The following is a 26,322-nucleotide window of genomic DNA, read 5'->3' on the forward strand; positions in this document are numbered from 1 at the left end:
ATAATATTATTATGTTATTATTATATATTATATTAATATATAATTAATATATAATTAATTAATGTTTTTAATTACATATCGCGAATATCTAATATAACATACATTGTACATGATGAAATTTTAAGTTGTACATGATAAAATTTGTAATATCGGTAACAGCTGTGTAGTTATGACTATTGGCTAGAAGACCTGTGAATACAGAAATATCATTCGTAATTCATTCATAAAATAGGTCAATTGTAACTGGTAGACGTGGGAAAGTTAAGGCTGTGAATATTGAGGAGTCAGCGCATGGTATCTTTTTTTTTTAAAGAAAAAAAAGTAATTCGAACAGTGTAGTGCAGCCGGAATTTACCTTGAAGAAGAACAGATTTTTGTTGACTATATGACGATTACGTGACTGGTGTGCAGAGATCGTTGAATATTTTTTATTTTTAATACTGTTTTCGTAGAAAATATTTCATATAGAACGAGTTAGAAAATTGTATAAAATAGATTAACTATATACTTACGAGTGTGTTTACATATTAACACATAGGATGTTTCATTGCTAATGGAATTTATTCCGGGGACAGATTTAATGATATGAGAGCCGATAAAAAGATTTACACGTATATGTAATATTTTGCTCAGTTTAACTTTCATATTTCTAGAATTTATATAAAATATCACCGAAAGGCTTTAAGAAATTTAGATATGTACTAACTTTGTCCGTCTCTGGATTTCACATCTGTTCCTGAGATGGATACCTGATAATGAAAAGTCCTATATGTGTATGGACATACACATGTGCATAAATTTATGTGCACGTGGCAATAACATATTTTTTTCAACATGAGCTGATTCTGTGAACAAAAATGTAACTGCATCAGAATCAACCCACCAAGCGTTGATCGAAATGTAATATATCGTTGATGTACATACCGCGAGGTTATTGTTATATAATAATTATTATTATTATTAAAACAAAATTTATTGAGAATGGTCTATAACGGTTTACTTGCAAACATCTTCCCTCCACTTTTTCTTCTACTCCAATAAGATTCTTTCGATCTTGTGCATAATTTTTATTGTTTTTTTTCCTTTTTTACATATCATACAATGGAAATGATGTCGAAGTCAATGGAACACTGGTCATCATGCACATATTTCTTTTTCTTCATTATCTTCATGATATTGAAGATCCCCCGCACCTCGATCCGTCATACAGATGTGTCTAAAGGTATCGTGCCGTTTTACTAAACTCTCAAATCATGCCCATAACGTCTCGTCGTTAAAGTAATAATAATAATATATTCAATCGTATATGTAACGGTTGCCATTATCATCTATCGTCTTTAAATAGTACATCATATGTTACAGTGTGTTTAATACTCCACGATTCGATCTCTTGCTAGCAACAGATGCCGCGTTATCCGGTGATATTAGCACGTGATTACCGGTTACGTGTACTATGAATTTCTAATCTACGCGGCAGGATGAGACGGAAAACCGTTCTTATACTTTCGTTTATATTACACATACATAGAGAACATTGGGAATATTAATTTCCCAGTTAATACATTTGTGTCTCTTCAACAAAGCGGAAAGAACGAACGAAAGTATATCTCTGCAAGGGGGAAAAGTTACTTTCTTTTATATAACTGACTAATTACAGGTAGCTCTCCTCTTGAGCCGAACGCGTCGACTCTCGAGAACGCGGAGTGTATCTTTCGAACACGCTGCGAGTGCATTTAAGAATGTCCCGCTTTATTGTCTCAATCGTCACGGGCACGTGACTTGGCTTCGTCCGAATGATATTTCGCTGTATGATATATAGTGTGTTAGAGGTTCCACTGTTGGTTAGCTTTTCTCTATTTACAATTCCGCCTCAAGGCTTCAAGAATGACGTAAATTCGGCAAATAATTCACAATAATCGATAACATTGTTCTGCGCGGTCATACATTATTAATGAGCTGATTAAATTACAGGTAAATTCTCAAATTAGATCGGGACATCCTTAAATGTTAGAGCCAAGTTGCAGAACAATCATATTTTAAAATTGCTTTTAACAAGTGACAATAGGAATTTAGTCTTCTAAATTCCTGAATGCCTGCTGAATGTCTTCGTGTAACTGATCGAAGTCCGATCTGATTTTCGCCTCGCCGTCCTTAACAGGGTCCTGAAATTTACACAAAAAGAGAATATATTGAAAAACTGTCATTGTGAATGATCAAATCGTTATTAATGTAATAGTCTTGTTAATTAATGATTAATGTAATTAATAATTAATGATACACTTATTATAAATTGTGTATACCAACCTTGAACTTCATGGAGCTCAACTGATAAAGTATATTGCCCATGCTGTCTCTAATAACGTTCCACGTGATTTTATTGTCTGATTGCGCTGTTGATTCGACCGCGTGTCTTGCCATATCGTAAAATGCAATCATATTTCGCAACATTCCCACAGTTTTGTAGAACGGACAGAAACGATCGTACGGCGAATAGCTGAAAGAAATTTGAAGATAGTAGTTAATAGTTCACAAAATCACTATCATATTTTTTTTGAAAAGGTATTACAAATTCTGTGTGTACCTATTCTGTTGCAAGAAGTCATCCTTCAGCAACTTCGCCACCTCGAGCGTGATTTTGTCCGTTTCAGCAAGGGAAGCCTTGCCTACCAACTGTACAATTTCTGATAGATCTTCTTCCTCCTGCAGAATTTCTTTTACTTTTGTTCTCAGCGGCACAAATTCCGGGAAATTCTTGTCATAGAAATCATCCAGCGCGCGTAAGTACTTGCTGTACGATATGAGCCAATTAATAGACGGGAAGTGCTTACGCTGTGCAAGTTTCTTGTCCAATCCCCAGAACACCTAGAAGTTAGAGAATTCATTAAAAAGTAGTTTCATCTATCGTGACCTTTTATCTCACATATAATGGAATGTCATTAATACCTGTACAATACCAAGCGTCGCGCTGGTCACAGGATCGGAGAAGTCACCACCTGGCGGTGACACGGCGCCTACGATACTGACAGATCCCTCACGATCTGGATTTCCCAAACATTTCACCCTGTATAAAAATGGAAGATTCAACGAATTGTAAATGGAAACTGTTTCTCTTGTTGTGTAATATGGACGTTGCTTCAACGTGATCTATTACATTCTTAATAAGAGTATAGATATCACTATCGTGTGCTTGCTGATATCACGATACCTTAATAAAGAATTAAATGCTTATCAGCGAACAATTTTTTGATAATGTTTTTGATGATAACGTCGTACCTTCCGGCGCGCTCGTAAAAACTGGCCAGACGAGCACCGAGGTAGGCAGGATAACCGGAATCAGCAGGCATTTCAGCCAACCGTCCTGAAATTTCTCGGAGAGCCTCAGCCCAACGCGACGTCGAGTCCGCCATCATCGACACATTATAACCCATATCACGGAAATATTCAGACAATGTGATACCTGTGCAACGGACAATGGACTTACTTATTAAGTGCATTTGTACAATTACGATAGCGTTAATCACTAAGCCTGTTTCTTTTCGAAGAATTTTCTGAACTAATGTACACTGGTATAAGTTAGAGTAAAACAAAAAGTCTGTTCTTTTTCGAAGAAACTCTTTGAACCTTTGATACAATAAGTTAGAGCAAAACAAAATATACTTGTCTCACTCTGACTTACTGCACCAATGTACAACAGAGCAAGAAGCTGTTTGAAAAAGGACAGGTTCAAGTATATAATAAGTTTGTTTTCTGTTGCTATACCAGCTTTCTCTTTTTTTCTTTCTTCCGTCAAGTTTCAACTGTATACTTGTTTCTTTTCCGTAAGTATACATTAGTCCAGTGATAAAAATAAATCTTTTAGTTCACTATAACTTTTTGTATAAATGTGCACCAGTTCAGGAAATTGTTTGAAAAACAGATTTACTACACTCGACGATAGGTGTTCGAATCACTGTCCCGAATTTTGTCGAGCGATTCAATGACTTCGATGACGTGCGACATACCAGTATAGATAGAGGCTTCACGCGCAGCTACAGGCATGTTGGATGTGTTAGCTACCAAAGCGGTACGTTTCATGATGGACTCGGTGACGCCGTCGATTTCCACGGTTAGCTCGGGAAAATCGCGCAATACCTCGGACATCTCGTTACCACGTTCACCACAACCTACATAGATGATAACGTCAGAGTTGGAATACTTGGACAAGGCCTGCGAGATGACGGTCTTGCCGCAACCAAAGGCACCGGGAATAGCAGTGGTTCCGCCTTGGACGCATCTGTAACATGCGTCGAATTCCAGACACTTATGAGATTAACATTTTGACGATGCTACCTCGACTAAGTATGTAGAAATGGGTTCTTACGGAAAGAGAGAGTCCAAGACACGTTGACCAGTGAGTAGAGGATGATTAGCCGGCAATTTTTCAGTAACCGGACGGGGTTGACGGACTGGCCATACCTACATGCAAGTAGACGTAAATCACAACATGCAACATTCAAAACTCTCACGCGGCTCACGCGGTTAGATTACCTATTGGATATCGTACCTGAAGCATGGTGTATTTTTGTCTCTCGCCGTCGAATTCCGTTTCTAATACGACGTCCTATAATAATATTACATATTTGTGAAAATCATTATTGCTTGATATATAAGTTTTTATCATGAATATTATCATTCTTCTTTTCGTATTCGTAGTGAAATTCTGGATTGATGTGTTAGAAGCGATAAAACGTATGTCTAAAATTTTTGCATACTATTTCCAAATAAAAAATATTTGTATAATTTTTTCAGATCGCTTCAACATACTTGTCAAATGTTACGAAAATTATCTTTTTTCCTTTATACTTTATAAATAATCTTAAAGTTAACGTGACATGTAACTTTCTTCTTTAACATTTCTTCCTTTTTTCACGATTTTATCACGTTAATTTTAAGGCTATTTATTGACTATCAAGGGAAGAGGATAAGTTTAAAAGCATTTCACAAGTATGCCTAAGCAATCTGAAGTGTTTTGTCATATAAATATCTTTTTATTAGGAAATAGCACGCAAGAATTTTGGACATGCATTTTCTTACTTTTGACATCATCCAGAGTTCCGTAGCAAGTGCTCATGGGAGTTTTAGAATTATAAAATGAAATCTAATATAAAATAGAGTCTTACGTCAACTGTATAGTTGCCAGTAGGAGCGACGTACGTGACGGTGCCTTTGCATTTTGGTGGTAGAATCATCCAATGCTTCACCAATGTATTCTCGTGCACGACTCCGTACAGGTCGCCACCCGTGATGTGGCTGCCATTCTTGATATTGTGCGCATTAAATTCCCAGCTAGCTGTACGCGACAAGGCAGGCACATTGACACCTTTCGGGATATAGATCGAGCTCGTGAGCTCGTTGATGTCTTTCAGCGGACGTTGGATACCGTCGAAGATACTGCCGAGGATACCAGGACCCAATTCGACCGACAATGGCTTTCCAGTACGAAGCACAGGGTCACCAACTGTCACGCCACTTGTCTCTTCATACACCTTGAAATGTTACAGAATTGTTTGAATTGTAAAAATATACTGGTGTATCGCAAAGTATAGATGAAAAAGATATAGTGTTTTGTATCTCAACAGAAATGAGAAATTGGTTCTTTATCTTCCAAGATATAGAGGTATATTTTGCAGAATTGTTGCGTACTTGTATCGTAGCCATGTCTCCTTCCAATCTGATAATCTCTCCCACTAACTCGTAGTAACCAACTCGTACCAACTCGTACATAGCTGATCCAGCCATTCTTTCAGCAGTAACCACTATAAAAAGAGTATGTTGAATTAAGTGTTCATAAGATAAGGGAAATTTGACTTAAGTAAAATAAATTCACCAGGTCCAGATACAGCGTATACATATCCAAACTTGCCCTCCCGTTCCTCATTCGCTATCTTTAACAAGCCTTGATTCGTCATTTTGAATAATTATTTATCTGAAAACAGAAAAAATTATATTGCAACCTCTAGTTTCTACAAAGCTTTATTTGCAAGTGACAGAATCAAGAGACTGTGAAGTACAGTGATAAGAAATATACAGCTCCGAACTATAGATATGTCTCTTTTAGCTGTCTAGTTTTTCAAAATTTTGTTACTATAGAAAATATATAAAATATACGATATGTACAAGAATAAAAATAAATTGAATATAAACATATGAAGAGCATATATATACAGAATCTCAGCCTGTCCTTTTTAGCTACACTATCTACACCTCCCAGCAATTTTCGTTTCTTCTCTTCGCACTTTTCATATTCGTGATGTGAGGCATTTTAAAATATAAAATATATAAGATATGAGAAAAAACGAAAGTGAGGAGGTAAATCCATTGATTCAGCCTTTCCCTCGTTTCTCATACGATATATGCGATTTCTCGCTGGTCGTGATCGGAAGAGCCAGATTCAAGGAAAGTTTCTGACTGTCACACGCGCCGACTGCTCTTGGGGATTCACGTGAGCACACGTTCAAAAAAATAGGCGTAGCCCCGCGAAGTCTGCGAACCGTCTGCTAGACGTAGGAGGGAAGCTTGTCGATTGGCAAGAACGGTGATAAATCGCGCGAGGGTCGCGCGCGAACGTGCGAATGTCGAGGGGCGCGTCGTGACCGAAAATTCGACCGAAATTCGTGCAATGTGTCGATCGACGAGACGATGGCGCACCGCAAAGTAGGTGCGCGATCGATACTACGCGCGCCGGAGTTTGCTCGCTCGCTCGCTCGTGTGGATTTCCGCGCGTTACTCGCGAAACGTTGAATTGAGATTAGCTCGTGCGATTGAAGGAACAGGACCGCGGATCTTGGCGATCGATCCGAACGGCACGATACTTACGCGTGTGCGAGATGCGACGTTTCCGAGCGCGGTCCACCCAGCGACGAGTCAAGCCTCTTCGGTGTCTCCGGCCTAGCTGCTATCACAAGACAGGTCAGCTGACTGAGTCGCGTGCCGATCCTCAATTATTAGACTGGTGCGCGCGTGCGTGGGATTTATGATCGCTCCGCATGAAAACCGCGAGAACGTATTATCTTAACGTTCGAGAATTCGCGCGTATTATAAAAAATATTATCATAAGAGGAATGTTACAATGGGTTGCAAAACGGTTTAGACACAATGCTAAAATTGGGAACTCACTAAACTGTCAAAACTGGAAATTATTATCAACAGACTTACATAATACTGATATAAATAATAATATAATTAAGGATACTAAATGTGTATGTAATAATTATAATTGATAACAATAATTAATAATATAATTACTAGGTAAAAAAAAACCTGTCAAAATAACTCCTAATTTTTGACAGATAAGTGAGCTCGCAATTTTATTATAAAAACTGCTTTGCAGTACCTATTGTACTAGTACTATACAATAAATAAAACATAATTTTAAATTTACACACAAAATAAATGTGCAATTATGTCACTATTTAAATCTAGTCTCTAGGTGTGTTTAGGTCTATGAAACAAATTTATCTATGATACAAATTTAGACAATAACTATTTCTAATAAATTGGTTTTTCTAATTAACTGCATTATTTGTTAGTAGAAAATACAAGATACATAATTTATGTAGGTAAATATCTTTTATTTGTTTCAATGTATAATAGCTTTTACATATATCTAAAATATGTGAAACATTACAATGATATGTAGCATACAGTAAGGCACATACTTTTATTATATACACTAAATTTATTAATTATATTGCTGTGTGTATTATTGTGCGTATTAATTTTTTTTATGATTTAATTAGTAATGAATCTGAGAGATGTCAGATACATTTCGCAGGCTGTATAAAGATTATCGAAATCTACAGCTTCAAAAAGTGCTGTGATAATCATGTGCAAAATTTTAGCACCAGCAATGCTCTGCATACGAAGACACGTATTTATACCCCACTGTTTAAAATTTCCCGTACAATACAACCAGACAAACTTAAACACTTTGAATAGAAATTCGTCTGGAGCTCGGGAATGTTGTATTAATCTAACAGCGATGTTAAACAGTTTTTCCAGAAGGTTTTCGTTTATATTTAACGAATCCATTTCTCTGAGCAATGGAATAAATTCAGCCGTATCTACGTTGCGTCTGGGGTTTTTAGTTATCTTAAAGAAGTTTTCTAATAAATTATCTAATATACTCCACAGTTGTGTAGTACGGAAATCGTCTTCATCTTCATTTTGCGAGTTCGGCATGTTGCTTTGATTAGAATTAATAATAGATCTACCTGACCGTATAAGTTCAACAACAAAGAGTTGAGCATCCAAGAGTGTAATGCCATTAATTACTAACATGCCCTTTTTAATTGCCCATGTGATCATCTGGGAGTTAGTATTGTCTGTCGCTCTATTAAAGTCAGAAGTGCCAGGAGTGGCAGAAGTGGCAGAAGTGGCAGAAGTGTCAGGAGTGGCAGAAGTGGCAGGAGCAGCAGAAGTTTTAGAAATTAGCTGATTACGATGCTTTATGTAGCGTATCACTTCGGCTTTTTCGGTCATTGGGCATGAATTATTCGCGGCAGCCCGTCGTTTGACGCGATTAAATTGTTTACGGAGACGCTTAGTGCGCATGGTTTCCCTGTAGTCATTAATGATTCTGCTTTGATTGTTTTCAATGACATCTCCGGCGAACTGAATATTTATTACAGCACCGGTAAAGAACATAAGGTGCGTCGCCAAGCTTACTGCATCGAGAAAACTAACTGTCTCATCTGTCCTATATCTATCTACCATGCAATAACCCTGATATATAATACCGACGCCATTCAAGAATAAGTTGCCACCTTGCACGGTATTGAATGCTAGTCTTGCGGCAGTGTTTACCGTCATACCGCGTGAAACAGCGGCAGAAATAGCCGCTGTTCCTCCCATTACGCCTAAGCCAAACATTGAACCAGTGATTGTAAGCCACTGTGGAAATGCTTCTCGATCCAGAGGATTAATGGATTCTTCGTGGACACTTCGATCTATTAGTTGCCCAGTGCCTCGTGCCATTGCCCATATAGCAGTTACTCCGGTAGCGATAACACCTATGTAAATTATAAACATTGATCAACTACATATATAATAATGTATTATTTCTAACATATAAAATAGATGCTGCATTTATACAATATAAGTCGATATTAATTCTATTTGATCGTAAGTCAGGCTATGCCTGACGAAACATTTTTAGCATTCTGTAAGTACATCCGATACGCGTAATTGTTCATTGCTAATAATCGCTAATGTCAAAATAATTCCGACCAGTAAGATACTTTTGTCTTAACACGCTATGATCGCAAAGGATTAACGGATTATAAAGTAGTTAAAAAGTGTTTATTATTATTTGAGAAATTAAAAAGTCACTATCTTCGTTGTATGAATTAAAAGTTAAAACTCCTAGTCTCACTGCTGCATAATCCTGTATTGATGTACCATCCATCTGACCTTTAACATCATCAATTCAGGATTCCACAGGAATGGGACCAGAAGCCTTAAGTACTCTACCTGCAGTAGCAACAACTGGTGCTATAGGTGTAACCAATGTTGCAGCACCTATTGCAAATGCCCCAGTTCCAGTGATAGTAGAGGCAATATCTACTCCACTACGAATCTGTGCTCCCAGTGAGCACGCAGGCGACTCCATAATTTCAAGCCACACTGTTGAATAGTCCTCTGTAATCGGACAGGACGGATCTGCTTGATATAAACCATCTTTTGGAAGAACCATTGTGCATTTGAAGAGATTATTATTTGTCTGGTAATCTGTCCAATCTTTATATACTCTGCCAGATGTATCAATATACCATATCTCGTATTCATCTGTTTTTATTAAATTTGTTGTTGTTTCTTCTTTCTTTGTAGTATCAGTTTTCTTACTCCAAAATAATGTAGTATCAGTTTTCTTATACCTCCAAATTTTAAAAATAGGAATGGGTATTACTACAAATTTTGCATCTTCTTCTTTCTTAGGACACACTACTATATTGTAAATTATAGCAGAATAAATGGGTTTATCAGGATCGACTTTTGTTGTATATTCATGTATCTTTTCATATATCTTATTTATAAGAGTTGTATCTTTATAAACTATTGCATCAGTTATATCTGCATCTTCACTTTGATTTTCTGTATTGCAAGAAACATTACTATTTGTTGCATTCTCATCAGTATTTGGTGGGCCATAAAGTGCATATCCAATATTTTGTTTCAAGTATTTGTGTTCGTTAGATTCATATGTCAAGCAATCACAAAAAAGCTCATAGAAACACTGTTGTTGCTCAATAGCAAGATTCTTCATATCTTCCTGGAAAGCAAATAAATAATTAAAAAACATAATATTTATTATCAATACATAGGGGAAAAAGGATATCTTAAATCTTTTAGAATTTTTAAGATATTTAAATATCTAAAGTGGCTATCATTATTATACAATTAAATTTTACAATTATAAATCTTACAAATTAAATTTTTGTAATATCTATCGAGTTTCAGAATTCAAATTTATTGTTAACACTATTAACACAACAGATTACATATATTGAAAGAAAACTTACAAAATCTTGGTTTGTAGTCGTCTCATTGTTTGCAGCCATGTTTGTAAAACCCTTTGGAAGATAAAAGAATATCAATTTTTTTCTTGTCAATAAAGTTTAACAATGATTAGTCATAAAATGGTTAGTCATAGATAAAGTCAATAACGATTGATATAATTTAATTTGATTAAAGTTTTAGATTTTAGATAAGCTATAGTGTATTATATTTGTTATCATGTTTGTAATGTTTGTTATTTATTTTGTATTTATTATTTGATATGAAAATAGTGATTAGTTATTAGATATTTATTGATGCTATCACTCGTATAGACATTTTCTATGTATTTTAAATTACTGCGTATTCATTGTACTGTATATATATGGTTCTCTCGTTGAATGGGATGACGCCATCGTTGACGTTTTAACCTCGTAAACTGACATCTAATGTCCTCGCACTTAGTTTTCAAAAAAGACTTGAACATTTCCGCACTAAGGTCTGGTTGCACGAATATTCTTGACCATCAAATTGGAATTCACTGCCAATTCTAATTGCCGTTGCTTTTCTCTACTTGTCATCACGAACAATCGTTTGATGCACTTTGACATGTACTCTTACTTCTATTATTCCAAATAACGTCAGAAGAAAAACGTCAATTTGATAAAAAGAAAAAATATGCAGCTTCTTGTGAATCGGGGCACTGCAATTTTTCAAAGTGTCGCAAAGTGTTACTGTTTCAAATGAGGTAAAAACAAAAGATCTATCTGACAACTTGCTATCAATTTCCGATTATCAAATTTACGAGACGTAACATAAGTAAAAGTAGATTCATGAAGAGTAACTTTGGCCAAATATATATATTATCGTTAACATATTAGTGCAACCAGTAAAGACTATAAAGAATGATTAGGGAATAATTTATTAATTATTGAATAATTTCGTACTTCTCTGTTTTACGTAATAATCCACCGACGCTGCTTGCGAAGGAATATTTTGTAACAAGGCAATCAAATATTCGTCAATTCGTTAACAACTGCAATGATCAACTGACTCGAGTATACAATAAAATAATACTGAACGTTGGTAGATAAAATGAGATTAAATGAGATTTTTACATCATCAAATTAAATACATTGGGAATTCCCCGGCTGGCTTTTCCCGAATTTACGTCTTCATTCATTAGGTGCATTCAATATTACACCGTTCAATGAGCGTTTAGTGAACTCTTGCATCCAATTGGCATATGCCATGGATCTAAAACTATATACCAATCAGATGCAAGAGTTTACTGAACGCTCAATGAGCGGTTGTAAAGGCCGGTTTATGATGGCCGTAATCTATTAACTTATGCCGGAACTGTAAAAAATTGACCAATCATAGTCGATTATTCTTTTATAATTCGACTATGATTGGTCAATTTTTTACGGTTCCGGCATAAGTTAACGGATCATGGTCACCATAAACTGACCTTAAACCTTCCAGTGCAATGACAATTGTATATGACTGCCTTGTTACAAATGTACTGGAATATACATGGACCAAGGCTGCGTTCTGGGGGTCGATTGTGTATCTCAAAACAGAGTGAAAATGACAAAAGTGAGCAAATTTACTAGAATATTTATAACTTCGTTGGTCAATGTCTAGTGAATTTTCTCATTTTTATAATTTTCATTCCGTTTCGAGATACACAATCGACCTCCTGGGTAGTGATCATGAATCTTTTCCCCTAGTGTGAACTCGTGAAAAGTGAAAATTTTGTAATTAACTCGTGAAAGATGAAAACCTTCACTAAATCCGTGAAAAATGAAAGATTTAACGTGAATTTGTAAGTAAAATAAATATTACAATATACTTAAGACAATACCAATTTGCAATGGACATCTTTAGAATTTTTTCAGCATGTTTTTAAGACATAGTGATTAGAGATGCCCGATTCTTAATCGATTCGATTCTTTTCCTAACAAATTTAGGGAAAAAGGGTTGTTCGTGCTGCTTGCATGTTTTATATTTTTCGCTCTTAAAAAGAGATGGACGCCTAATTAGACGCTTGGAAGAAACAATTGAGTTGGTTATCTCGTTTTTGTTTCTTCGAAACATTCCAATATACTTCTATTTAGTTTTAAATACGAAAAGTGCGAAGAGTGCAAACAACACGAATAAGTCTTTTATATTTTTGGAGAAAGAATCGAATCGATTCAGAATTGGGCATCTCTAATAGTAATGTCTTTAGAACGTCACTTGGAAGTCTGCTTGTCTGGGATTACTTTAGCATAAATTATTAAAAGATAAAATATTCTATTTATATTAAAATTATAAATCTGCAGAAAATATATATTTCATATAAAATAATACATAAAATACATGCAATAAATACATAAAATAAACTTACATTTCACTTACTGCATACAATTTATAATATATTATGGCTCCTGCACACAGGACGCGGTAATGCTTGCCGCGCGGCGGAAGTTCGCGCGACAGCCAATCAATATGCTGCTTTCCGTAATAACCTTCTAGCTCTTACGGAAAAACAAGGAGCCATTAGAAGTTCTAAAAATTGCGTCATGTTTTCCGTTCGTGTTACGAGTGTAAATGTAATTCTGATACACTTTTCACTCTTGCTTGGGATCAAGGGTAAAAAGTGTATTAGAATTGCATTTACACTCGTAACACAAACGGAAATCATAACGTCATTTGTAGAACCTCTAAAGAATTAATGTGCACTAAGTGTGAAAGTGTAAAAAATTCAATTAATGCGAATAAACTTATTGGATATCTTTAGATAACTCACATCTTCAAAGGACGTCCTAAAAATATTCTGATGACATCCCTCCGTCCTAAAAGCATCTTCAGAACGTATTTTGGAAAATTTGTGTTGTATGAGGTGCAGTAGTGTGCAACGGGCATTAGGTGTAAAAGTGTGAATAGTACAACTCGAACAAACCTTATATATATATAAATATAATCATTTGTTCTGCATTGGCGTCGCAATGTCTAAATCCGTATATATTTATGCCAGCCAATCAGCTGGTCATGTGACCAAGTTGGCGATTCTCTGTACTAGAGGTTCTCAATTGCACCAGTTCATCAGCGCAGTTACAAAGAACAGACTTTTAAATTATATCGTGTAGAAATTTTCCTTGGTACCAATATTATCCCTTCCACTTTTCAAGAAATTGTCATCTAATCGTTAGATCCTTAAATTTAGACTAATTACATTGGATGCTTTCCAATTACTTAACACATCTTGACACACACGTACACAAAACCAGTTTATTGGTCACATATTATCTAAAATATTTTGTAAGATAATATACAACCAATAAGCTGGTTTTGTATAACACAGTGTACGCAACTGGAAAGCACCCGTTGACGAAATGCTCAACCGTTGTGCAATTGTTGAGTTCGCTGAACGCATTCTATGGGTGCGTTCCAAAATGCACTGGTAGTAAAATTTATAGTTCATGTTACATATATTATAGAATTTCAGTACAGGCAATAAATTTCGGAACGCAGCCAATATGGTATAAATTTCCTTATCATTGTTGCGGCTGGGAAAATAGGGTAATGTTGTTTCTAGTGCTTGGTAACTCCATGGCAACGTTGATCGCTCTTCTACCCCTCCTGAATTTTTTCGATCCACGAACCAGTTAAAATGCGCGTTGCCTCGCGGATTTCGTATAACTGTCAGTAACGGTGAAAATAACGTGAATTATTAATCGATCGTGATGGACACAAAGAAGCTACAGCAGTTTATGGAGCTGGTAGGCCGGTTGAAAGTGAGTTAAAGATGATACATTCGTGCTTATGCTCATGCTGTCAAATCGTTTTTCGTTTTGTTTTATCGTATCCTTCTCTCTCTTTTGTTTACTCATTCGCTCGCATCTCCTCTGTATGGAAACCGTTTCATGGCAAACCGCGTGTGCCAATCTCGATTATGTAACATATGACCTTCACGCTCTTAATGTAATCGATTGGAAATCCCATGTTTTCTTAATGCTTTAACAGCATTGTCCGGCACATTCGAAACTTTACATATTTACAATTGTATTCCATTTGGAAATCATTATCATTAACCTTTTGGCATTAACAAAATATGGTAGGCATAGGCATAATTGAGGCTTTGAAATAACTTTAAAAAAAAAAGAAGGGAAAGAAAATGAGGGAGGAAAACAGAATTTTTGAACATCAAAATGATAAAAATATAAAAGAGTAGGACATCGGGTTGTTCTTCTTTGATGAAGCAGACTGATGTTTGCGAAACGTGATAATCAGACAAAGGATTCACGTTGCTCAAACCCGGAAATCAAATAAAAAAAAATAGTGTAATCATATCAATTCTACCTGATAAATATAGACTTATATCTTTTTTTATTATCCCCTTGTTCACAACCTTGTTTTAATCTTTAAGCTGTAATAAATTGACTAACCACAGTCGATTATTTTAAAAATAATCAACTGTGCTTGGTCAATTTTTTATGGCGTAAGAATTAAAGCTGGATTGTGGACAAGAGGTACATGTTGCTATTAAAATTGTTAATTTTTATGCATTGATTTATATCACAAATAAACAATTTATTTCTTGAAAGAAAATAGAATATATCTCTGTTGTTGATAGAGCTTAGCGTTGTTCTTCAGCAATAATTTATTTTATGGATATGCTTTCAGTCATTTAATTGTATTTATTGTGGGAGATGTTGACTTCTGGAACAGAAAAATAAGAATTGTTGTTCAGTTTTTTAGTCGAAATATCTTCTTCAGTATATTCTTTACTTCTATATATTTATATATACTTGTATATGTTTATATAACTATATATACTTTAGAAACTTGAATAATGGAATATTTATAACATATACAATATGTGCAAACTTTTTTAAATGCCTTTTTGTAATTTTAAGATATAATTTGTGAGTTTAAAAGAGTCTGTATGCTTCTTGAAAGATTGCTTAAAGTTGTAGAAAATAATGTAGAATATTTAGATTATGTATTTTATTATTTAGGAAAGTAAAACTCTAATTTTATAAAGGAATAAAAAGAATCTTTATATATGTTTAATACTTTCACTTCAATGTTTGCAGCATATGAAAAGAACAGGATGGGTGAAGCGAGATGTACCTGATTCTGAAACAATTGCTGGACACATGTATCGAATGGCAATGCTATCATTCCTAGTGGATGGAAAAGAAAATTTAGATAAAACCAAGTAAGATAAAATATTTGTTATATCAGATATATTTCATAAAATTGTTTCTTTTAAAGTTACATAAATTTATTATCAAGAAAATACATTGAAATTATAGAAGACAAATTAATAACTTATTTTGTAATTCACAGAATAATGCAAATGACATTAATTCATGATTTAGCCGAATGTATCGTGGGAGATATAACTCCTTACTGTGGTATTCCACCAGATGAGAAACACAGATTGGAAGATGAAGCTATGGAAGACATTTGTAAATTGCTAGATGATAAAGGACCTGAAATATTGCAAATATTTCGTGTAAGAGAAATCTTATGACTTTTATTTTTATTTCTACATCTTGAAAGAAAAAAGTTCAAGGTCTCTATTTTTCTCCACATTATACTTAAAATTTTGAAGACATTTTATTTTAAATTTAGAAATATCATAAATTCCGTCATAATGTTTATCCTTCAATCACTAAGATCTTATTTAATTAATCTAGTTAATATGGTTAACATAGTATATACTGATAGAGGAAACAAAGAATAGACAACCTATTTTTTTTCATAATGCTGATTTAAATTTTTACTTTTACTTTTAATATTCATCAGGAATATGAGAAGCAAGAAACCCCGGAAGCACAGTATGTGAAAGATTTAGATAGATTGGACTTGATGATGCAAGCGTTCGAGTATGAGAAGAGAGACAATATCTTGGGGAAATTGGAAGAATTCTTTGTCGCGACAAATGGAAAGATTAAACATCCCTTTATCAATAAACTTGCAAGTGATATAGCCTCCGAGAGAAAAGCTTTGCTGAGTGATTCAGACATTGCGAAATAACAAAGGTGCTGCTTTAGGCGAAAATCTGGAAGGCGAAAATCTGGAAGAGCAAGTTTCCAAATAACTTAAATGATATTTTGAACATTAAGTTGGAGCATGCAGTATTATTCCAGAACAACTATGACGGCGGTTATATTAAATATATTTCTAGTAAAAGAAATTTGTGCATTGCGGTCTCGCGATTTAACAATTATTTCTTTGATTGCTGAAGTTATTTGAACAGTTCGCACGCGTGTTGCACAGTAGATTTTATCTAAAGTAATATTTATTTATGTATTTTCTTATATATATATTTTACATTTTGACATCACTCCTAGACTTTTTTTTATTATTATTTCTTATTATTGGAGTAACATACATATACATTTTCCATATTTATCGTAATTAAGTATTTAATAGTAAAGCAACTACCAAATATCTTTTAAGGCTTCTGGGGAGTCGCATCATCCATTTCTTTTTAATGACGTCAGAAGCGAGAAAACGCATGCTAAAAATTCCTGCAAAATACGTCGAGATAAACAGATATATTCACAAAACGACATTTGCGATCGATTAAGTACACCTCTAAAATACTCCGTACACTTTCCTTTTGTTCTAACAATCAACAGATAATTATAAAATAAATGTGACGTGCAATCGTCTTTTCTAACCTAATTTCCTCATTATCTTGTCATATTAATTTTTCGATTATCTATTGATTTTTAGAACAAAAGGAAAGTGTACGGAGTATTTTAGAGGTGTACTTAATCGATCGCAAATGTTGTTTTGTAGATATATCTGTTTATCTGGACGTATTTTGCAGGAATTTTTAGCATGCGTTTTCTCGCTTCTGACGTCATTAAAAAGAGATGGATGATGCGACTCCCCAGGAGCCTTAATTATTGTGTAGATTATAAAGAGAAGAAAGCTAAGCTATATAGATAGTATTCGGATATTACACCAAACATTAAAGCTTCTAGTTATTCGCCATGGTTATCTTGATTTATAGCATCAGAAGTGAAAAAATATGTTAAATATTCTTGCAAAATACATTGAAATAAAATGATGTTTATGAAACGATATTTGCAATCGACCGAACATACTTGTAAAGTAGTTTGGATATTTTCCTTTTACTCTAACAATCAACAAATAACCGTAAAATTAACGTGACAAAATCATAAAAGAAGATAGATTAAAAAGATAGAAAGATAGATTAAAGATAAGTTTAAAAGGTAGATTAAAAAGGAAGCTTGTGTGTCACATTAATTTTACGATTATTTATTGATTATTTAAACAAAAGGAAAATATTTGAACTATTTTACAAGTTTGCTTGATCAATTAGTAAGTATCATTTTATAGAGACATTTTTCTATTTTAATATATTTTGCAAGGGATTTTCAGCATATTTTTTTAGTTTTTGACCTCATCAATCAAGAGTTCTACAGCAAAGAGTAGTTAGCAATCTTAATGTGATTTTTAACACTGCCTGAAACAGAAAAATATGATTACTGCCTTTCTATCTTATCGTCGGCCAAATTAGAAAATCTCTTAACTTCTATATTATTGATAAAATTGAGATACTTATTTTGTCCAACTTGTCTTGAAATTCTGCATCATTTGAAAAATCTATAAAATTAGGATTTTGTGAATCAGGAGGTTTTCTTATTTAGCCAGAAATTCATTGCTTAATATTATTGTTAGTTTTTATAATGGTCTATTTTGAAAGTATACGAGATACTTATTTTTACAATTCTAGTTACCTGGTATTATAAAATGTATACATATTGGTTTAATATTTACAAGCAAAATATTTATATTTTTTATCCAATTTCTGTTCTTATTGTTGTAAGATATTCTTTAAAATCATTAATTTATTTTGTGTACAAATTTAATAATACAGCAAAATACTATGTATCCAATTAATTTTTCTGTTATCTCCATCTAGTGTAAGTTGACACAAAACAAATGATAAATATTTAAGTGCTTTGAGGAATTTTGTTTACTTCAACATATTTTCATAATTTACTACATTAATTATATATAAAATGTCTCTTTAAAGGTTTGCATCACTTTAGCAGTTATCACAATTTCTACATTTTTCTCAATGTTTTGCTACAAGTTTCGTGTGAATATTTTAATTAATTTCAACTTTTTATTTATGTATGAAAAAATAATTGTTGAATTATCAACTTATGCTTATCACATAATTTGTAATTTAAGATCTTACACATAGAAAAATATAGACAAAAACTAAAGTACTAAAAATATAGACAATTTATAAATATTTTTTATGGCTAGCTGAAGGAGATAAGAGAAAGGTATTATATAAATTAGTTGAAGATTAGCATATAAAATAGTTGCTCAATATGTAAAATAGTGGAATTACTTGAACTTTCCGAAGGCTACATCTATTTGCTACTTTCGCTACTGACCTATTCGCCGAAGGCTGCTCCTCCTTGCTGCTTTTGCTGTTGACGCTTGCAGCGCATAACCCAAGAATGTAATTAAATCTTCAAAAAAATATATAAGCGAGCACAATAGTATTTTTGTTTGCAGAATATCTAGGCCTATATTTTGAATTCTACTTTATCGTTAAAAGCGTCCCTAAAAGTGGCTTATAAGTCACTTTTAGAGTTTTTGACGATAAAAGAGAGTTTGGAATATAAATTATAACCTCTCGAAACAACAATACGTGCGCTCTCTCTCTCTCTCTCTCTTATTTGGTATTCAGATCTTAAAGCCCTATGCACAATGCCAGGCAATATAATAGGAACAAGGAATAGAAATAATTGGCTCTTACGTTCACGATTCGCTCACACAATTGTAAAATGGCTTTAAGGTCTTGTGTTTAGTCCGATATTCTTACGTCTATATAATGGCACATGGAAACTTTATATAGTGTTGGATTTAAAATATTTTGTACTACATATTTAAATCTAATCCAACAATCTGAAAATATATAGGATTTTTTAAATCATTTCGTAGAGAATAATAATAAATAGAAGTCCATTCCTATGTAATATAAAATATATGTTAGATAAAAAAGGTAAACAGAAAGAAAATATAATAATTTCGATTGTTTGAAGAAGCGACTAGTAACCACAGATGTCTAAACTAGATTGCTAACAAGGGTTTCGAACGTGTGTCGCGTAAGGTTTCCGGTTGCAGGCGAGAAAATGGCGGCAATCCTGTGTGGTAACGTTGTGTGTGTGACGTGTCACTTGTGTGAGTACTTACAACGTACATGTGAGTAGCGTGGCCATTAAATTACTATTGTAAAACCAAAAATATCAGCATCTTATTGCATCAAAAAAATGTCACAAATGTCGTAACAAAAAATAGATGGTATTGAATGTTATTTGCTCTGCTCATTTTTAACAAAAGAATTTTATGACTAAAAGTAGTGAAAATATGTGGCGGTAGCGGTCATTTTCTCGCATGCACCGGAAACTCTATCGGACACAAGCCATTACATGCTTTTAGATAGCCTGTTAGCAATCTAGTTTAGTATAGATATCTGTGCTAGTAACCAAAGAAATAAACTTAACATGCCTCAAATTGAGGGGGGATTCTTCTTTTTCATGCAAATCCATGTGGAGGGGCAACTAAGCGTAGTCACTACAATGACGGGGAATAATGGCGTTCCAATATTCACTGTCAGTACTGAAAATCTATAATATACGTGACATCAACTATAGACTTTCAGTATTGGCAGTGAATCGAAACACAGCTTGTGTGAATTTCTAATACAAATGCATTGACAAATACAGTAGTAGCGTCATTGACGTATCCATTTTAAGGTTTCGTAAGATCCTCAGCCTGCAAAAGTATGAAGGGAATTGTAAGGGCGAAAGTTTCTGTTAAAGAAATAGAATATTGTTTATGAATAATAATAAACTTTTAAATTTTATTTTGTAATATTTGCAGCCGATTTATCACACTAATATCAACATTTGTTGCACAGATAAGAAAAACTGCACAAAATCTTTTCAGTATTTTAACAATAAAATTGTATATATTAAATAATATATTTAATACATAAAATATATAATAAAAAATACATACAAACAAATAATATATAAAAATACAGAATTACACTATATATAAATATATATATTACATCTTAATATAAATTTTTAATACAAATATAAATACAATAGAAAAGTACATTAACAACACTTAGGGCCAACTTGTTTCAACTTCTTGGTAAGTTACCTGACAATTAAATCATATCTGTCTTCGTTTTTTTTTAAATTGAACAGAGATAGACACATGATTTAAATGTTGGCTTACCAAAAACTTGGAATAATCGGCCCTAAACTTAATACAACTTTTACATAATATTATATCAGTACTTAATCTATTACTCGCAGAAGAAACGCGGGAAGATTGCATCAGACAGACGAATCCTTTATGCATATATAAGACCCCATACTCTATGCTGCATTCGTCATTGGCTTATATCATTGTTACGTCACTTCACGCATATTCACAACCTTCCAGTTCCTATACCGTGAAGAAATTTCACGATTCCCCATCACTGCAGCGCAACTTCGCGATCATCGGGGCGCTCTTTCAGTGTCGACGGCAGTGGTATGGTTGTACGTTCATTCTGCGAGCGGTCAATACGACGCTTGGGTCGAGTTCGAATCATATATAACAGCATACGGACGCGGTGCGAAACAGTAACTTGATATTGATCATGTCGCGATCGACGAAAAATCACGACGTCTGGAATTCTCCGATGGCGATTCAGTCAAAATTCGATGTTGATGCGGACGGATTGTTGAATTATGAGGAGTTTCGGGCTTTGTGTGCTGAATTGTTCGGCATAGAAGAGGTGAAGAGGCATGAGTCGAAAGTACAAGAGATCTTTAAACTGTTCGACATGGACGCGGACGGTACTTTGGACGAGCGGGAATTGCACAGGTAACATATGCGCGCGCAATATCACCCCGTAATAATAACCGGGTAGATTTGAAGTAGTCTCGGGATAGAACTTTTTAAATCTTTCATACGTTGAGATAATAAATCTTTATATTCTAATGTTTAATTAATTTTATAATTAGATTATCAAATAACGTGTATCTTTATGAAAATCAAGCAATCTTGAATTCAGGACGTTTATCTTAACAAATGCGCGCATTTGCACAAGAATAGCATAAGTCAGTACTAGGAATTAGTTGCACATTTCAGACAAATTTCGGAGATGACGCTTACTATTCTCTCATTACCGTTCTAAACTTGACGGCTGAGCCGCTGATCGCACATAAAAAAATTTGCCTCAGACAATTATGAAATATGGGATTGTATCTTCCATCACAAACCGTCATTAAAATATTTTCCTTGTTCAGTAATTCTTATTTTCATAAATAATTAAATACTGCATTTTCTATTTGTAATATATTTTATACATATATTTGTTCATTTAATTTTATTTATGAAAATAAGTATTATTAAGCAAGGAAATTGTGACTTAATGGCGGTTTGGCAAAAGGTACGATTCCCAGATAATACAGAGAATTAAAAAAGAATTCAGTCATATGTCACCAATTCCGAGTTCATTTTTAGGTGCAAAAAGAATTCTTCAGAGTTAAGTTCAGTGAAAAGAATTTTTTTTGCACCCAAAAATGAACTCGGAATTGGTGACATAATTGGTGACTAAATTCTTTTTGAATTCTCTGTGCTAACTGGGATATTTCTTACATTAGAACGCTCTTAAGGCAGAGCGTCTCATGCGCGATCGACAGCTCGACTGTCGAGCTTAGAGCGGTAATGAGAAGATAATATTAATAATTATTATATTAATAATTATTATATTAATAGATAATTTCTTAGAAATCTACCTGAAATGCGCAACTAATTTCCAGCACATAAATAATAGAAAATATTCTAAAAATAAACGCTGAAGTACTTTTTTAACGTTGTCATATCACTACATCGATAAGTTGTAGGGGCACAAAAACCGAAAAAATTAAAAAAAGATAGAAATCGTCATTCTCATACTTATCTAAATGAGTAATTGAAATAAAAATATTTCATAAGAATATTTATATATTGCTTATTTTTATGTATAGAAACTTATGATCAATTTTAAAATTTAAAAATTTGTACAGCTTGTTTTTAAGAATGAATATAAACGTTGCATTGGAGTCAGTATTTTCTTTTTAACATACAGTTTCAGCAAACACAGAATATAACTATTATATAACATAGAAGTACACACGTAATATAAGCTGTTGTGCTAGTCTGCAAGAAATTATTACAATAATATTATTGCAGCATTATTCGGTAAAATGTAACGTTTACAAATAAGTTGTTTTTAACACTGTATAAAACATTATTATGAACAAACCTTGACCCTAGAGATTTCGGTAATGAAATTATATTTGATTATAATGTTATAAGCAATATTGCATTTACGTTTTTGATATTCTGATATCCTATTCCTTAATACGTATCGACAATATCTCTTGTGAGAAATTAATAAATTTTCCTATTATAATGGTGCAAATAAACTAATGTTTGATGATTCTATTTAAAAAGTAAAAAAAATCTGTCATTTCATTTTTTGTGTCTTTACATTTTTTACACTTCATACGTCTTTCTCTCCGATTTCGTATAATTTATGAAACCAAATATTTTTTCTCCGTTTTATTGTTCGACTGAGATTTATAACTTCATAATAATGTCATAGCAATATTACATCTATGATAAAACGAAACATCGGTTCAGCCGTGATAGCGGAAAGCGGAAGCGAAAGCGGAAGCTTCGAATTCCGCTTCCGCAGTTAATTCACGTAAGATATTACGGCTGCTCAGTGTTTGCGGTTGCGCTTAAGGGGATGCTGAAGCTGAAAACTTTACCGACATAATACTGACATTTTTCTGCAAAGTTTACATCGTATTGGTTACACAGAATTACAAATGTTTTTGACGCAATGAAAGTACATGCAAAGATAAATTGGAGCATTGCTCGATATGTTACGAAAACGAACAAAAATTTTTAATGTAAAATCTCAATCTGTCAGTTAGCGTAATATTTGCTTAATCCAAAAGTTTCGCAGCTTATATATGCCGAAAGTGTGGATGCTCCAAACAGAAAAATTTTGAAGAACATTGCTTTACTTTCGCATCTGCTTTTAAAAGCTTAAAAATATCGAAAAAGTTTGCAGAAAGATTTCTACGCATATATGCCCAGTAAGAAAATTGAGTGCAGACTGCGCGCAGATTGGCAGCAAATTTGATCAAAAACCCACAGCAAAACCATAACCATCTGTGTCTACATTAGGCTACGTTTTTTGGCGACAGATCTTGCTGTCGGGCAATTGGTGCCAAATTTGCAGCAAAAACCGCGCAAAGCTTTAGCGCAGAAAGGTCTGCGTGATTTCTGCCGCTAATCTGCCGTCAAATCGCTACAAGCTCTGCGCGGTTTTTACTGCAAATCTGCAGCAATTATCCGACAACAAACTCTGCCGCATATTTGGCAGCAATTTGGCAGCAAGATTTGATATAACAGATCCTGCATCAAATTTGTTATCTATTTGCCATTAAAAGTTGATAGCAAGCTCTGCTCGAAATCTGTTCGCGCAGGTTTGGCTATCTGGGTGGTTAGGTTTTGTTCCATAATGTCTCTGCAATGTTACATTGCAACTTGTAATATTATTGTAAGCTTCTGCTATGTGTGTGGAATTGGTCGAAGCGGAGAAATACAAAATGAATATTAAAATTTCACTTTGAACCAAGAAGAATTAATAACGTAGTTTTTAAGATTTAAAAGCGGTTTTTCTCATAGATGTCACGAATGGATACGCGCTACTGTAAATCCTGTGAATGTTTTGGTAGTGGTCGATGTGCAGAATGATTTTATCGATGGCACATTAGCCTTTCGAAATTGTGATTACGGACAGGAAGCTGTGGAAGTAGTGGAGCCCATTAATCGTCTTATAACGGCAGGTCGGTGGGACAAAGTGATATATACTCTCGATTGGCATCCGGAGGATCATATCAGTTTCTTCGAGAATTTAGCGAAGCGTGAACTCCATCAGGATAGTAAGGTATTGCGTAATTGGACGAATTATTTACATTGTTCCTGAATAGTGAGTTCTTTTTATCGCATATTATATATCATACAAAATATGTATGTTCAAATATTTTTTTTTCATCATGATCTCACCACGATTCGGAACAGGTCACTAAAGAAATGGCAAAACTTTTCGATACTGTCGTCTTCTCGCAACCATATGTCACACAGACTCTTTGGCCGAAGCACTGCGTTAAGGGCACTTGGGGTGCTGCATTGTACAAAGACCTCTTAATCGTGCCTTCTTCTGAGCAGGTGATATATAACAATGCATGATAATACATGGAATACATATGATATAATATATAATTATATATAATACATAATTAAAGACATACTTTTTGGAAAAAGCACATTATTCATATGCATATGGCATATGCTCAATATCAGTTAATAAAAAATTCCTTGACGCTTAGAATCGCATAATCGACAGTCAAGTTTTGCCAGTTTTTCAACGAAACAATTTCAGAATTGTTCGTTGTTGATTAGAAATGTTCGTCTTCCTTTTATGAATAGTTTCTTCTGAAAAGTTTCCATATTTTAGGTTCACAAAGGTCAGATTTCGGACATAGAGGAATTATCGGCTTTCGGCAAAGTGGTCAATGGCGAGGATGGCAATAGCTCGGAGCTTACAAAGGTTTTGTCGAAAATAGGTGCCACACACTTATACGTTTGCGGTCTTGCTTATGATATTTGCGTAAAAGAAACGTGTTTGGGTGGTCTTCAACTGGGTTATCGGTTAGCCATTGTTGACGATTGTTGTCGTGCTGCAAACAGAAATAACATAGATATTGCTAAGAAAACGATATCTGAAAATGGTGGTCTGGTGGCGTCCAGTGAACACGTTCTGTCCTTAGTGAATAAAGATAAACGTAGTCTGGTGATGGCGTATCATGCTGCGAAATACATTTTGTAAAGAGAATCCTATAGTTTTGCAGGCGTATTCGAGATATTATCTTTAACTATAGTTAAGTTATCGGTTATAACCGACGCTAATTGCACTTTTGACAAACCATATGAATTGGAATAGTTAAAAATGTATTTTGGATATAATTTTTGTCTTTTTTTATAGGATATATTGGTGTTGGGTGTCATACATGTATTTACCAAAAATACGAATAAAATATTTAAACTCTTATATGACTTATTTCTATCCTTTTTATCGAATATATTGTAGTATTGCTGTTTCGTGATCCGTGAAGTGACGCGGACAATACTGAAACCTACAAGGTTGGTAATAAAAGTTGACCTTGTAGTCTCAAAAATACAGTTGCGCAAGCATTCATGATTGTTAAAAGGGATGGGCGTTGCAACAGGAGATAACAACGTTTGTTGTTACGTAACATTGAAGTGACACGCAATTACTTACACATACGAGACATATATTCATATGTGTTTCATTGTGTTTTAATAGTCCTTCTATTTCCAGTCGTCATTAAATGCGGTTAGTTGTTTTTGTCGATTAACAATCATGCTGTTCTGTTGATCTTGTTCGCCGATTCATCGTCGACCGTTAAATCGCAAATATATTTTTGCTTCAGCCGCAATTCTCGTCTTTATAGGAATAGATCTTTGACGATTCGTTATATGATGGTTTTAAATATCTACAATTTGAAATGAAAATTACAGTGGTTATATGTATACACACACACACACACACACACACACACACACACACACACACACACACACACA

The 26,322-nt window shown here is 34.0% G+C and overlaps 4 protein-coding genes across 7 annotated transcripts; 2 read left to right on the forward strand and 2 right to left on the reverse strand.

The window, feature by feature from the left end:
- Nucleotides 1-1,052: 1,052 nt before the first annotated feature.
- LOC116852433 (V-type proton ATPase catalytic subunit A) lies at nucleotides 1,053-6,974 on the reverse strand. The gene is made up of 12 exons (XM_032832802.1): nucleotides 6,856-6,974; nucleotides 5,867-5,965; nucleotides 5,683-5,795; nucleotides 5,160-5,525; nucleotides 4,544-4,600; nucleotides 4,361-4,455; nucleotides 4,002-4,273; nucleotides 3,274-3,457; nucleotides 2,944-3,061; nucleotides 2,582-2,862; nucleotides 2,305-2,494; nucleotides 1,053-2,162 (listed from the first exon to the last, which is right to left on the reverse strand). The coding sequence occupies exons 2-12, from the start codon at nucleotides 5,946-5,948 to the stop codon at nucleotides 2,070-2,072; spliced, it is 1,851 nt and encodes a 616-aa protein (XP_032688693.1). The 5' UTR covers nucleotides 5,949-5,965; nucleotides 6,856-6,974; the 3' UTR covers nucleotides 1,053-2,069.
- Nucleotides 6,975-7,769: 795 nt separating this feature from the next.
- On the reverse strand, nucleotides 7,770-11,707 carry LOC116852435. 4 transcript variants are annotated; one of them, XM_032832807.1, is made up of 4 exons: nucleotides 11,481-11,707; nucleotides 10,560-10,610; nucleotides 9,511-10,309; nucleotides 7,770-9,050 (listed from the first exon to the last, which is right to left on the reverse strand). In XM_032832807.1, exons 2-4 carry the CDS (start codon nucleotides 10,596-10,598, stop codon nucleotides 7,771-7,773), a joined length of 2,118 nt encoding a protein of 705 aa, XP_032688698.1. In that variant the 5' UTR covers nucleotides 10,599-10,610; nucleotides 11,481-11,707; the 3' UTR covers nucleotide 7,770. The 4 variants fall into 4 exon arrangements, with proteins under 4 accessions (XP_032688698.1, XP_032688700.1, XP_032688697.1 ...); XM_032832809.1 differs by lacking the exon at nucleotides 11,481-11,707 and adding an exon at nucleotides 11,155-11,400; XM_032832806.1 differs by lacking the exon at nucleotides 11,481-11,707 and adding an exon at nucleotides 10,910-11,400.
- Nucleotides 11,708-14,130: 2,423 nt separating this feature from the next.
- Nucleotides 14,131-16,876, forward strand: LOC116852425 (HD domain-containing protein 2). Its single transcript, XM_032832772.1, has 4 exons — nucleotides 14,131-14,315; nucleotides 15,618-15,742; nucleotides 15,874-16,042; nucleotides 16,336-16,876. Exons 1-4 carry the CDS (start codon nucleotides 14,265-14,267, stop codon nucleotides 16,564-16,566), a joined length of 576 nt encoding a protein of 191 aa, XP_032688663.1. The 5' UTR covers nucleotides 14,131-14,264; the 3' UTR covers nucleotides 16,567-16,876.
- A 3,937-nt stretch (nucleotides 16,877-20,813) lies between these two features.
- Nucleotides 20,814-25,765, forward strand: LOC116852424 (nicotinamidase-like). Its single transcript, XM_032832770.1, has 4 exons — nucleotides 20,814-21,474; nucleotides 24,340-24,601; nucleotides 24,736-24,882; nucleotides 25,172-25,765. The coding sequence occupies exons 1-4, from the start codon at nucleotides 21,248-21,250 to the stop codon at nucleotides 25,541-25,543; spliced, it is 1,008 nt and encodes a 335-aa protein (XP_032688661.1). The 5' UTR covers nucleotides 20,814-21,247; the 3' UTR covers nucleotides 25,544-25,765.
- Nucleotides 25,766-26,322: the final 557 nt, after the last annotated feature.

Source organism: Odontomachus brunneus, unplaced genomic scaffold (assembly GCF_010583005.1).
Source record: "Odontomachus brunneus isolate Ranch 3 - 2012 unplaced genomic scaffold, Obru_v1 Obru_scaffold_224, whole genome shotgun sequence".
Lineage (NCBI taxonomy): Eukaryota > Metazoa > Arthropoda > Insecta > Hymenoptera > Formicidae > Odontomachus > Odontomachus brunneus.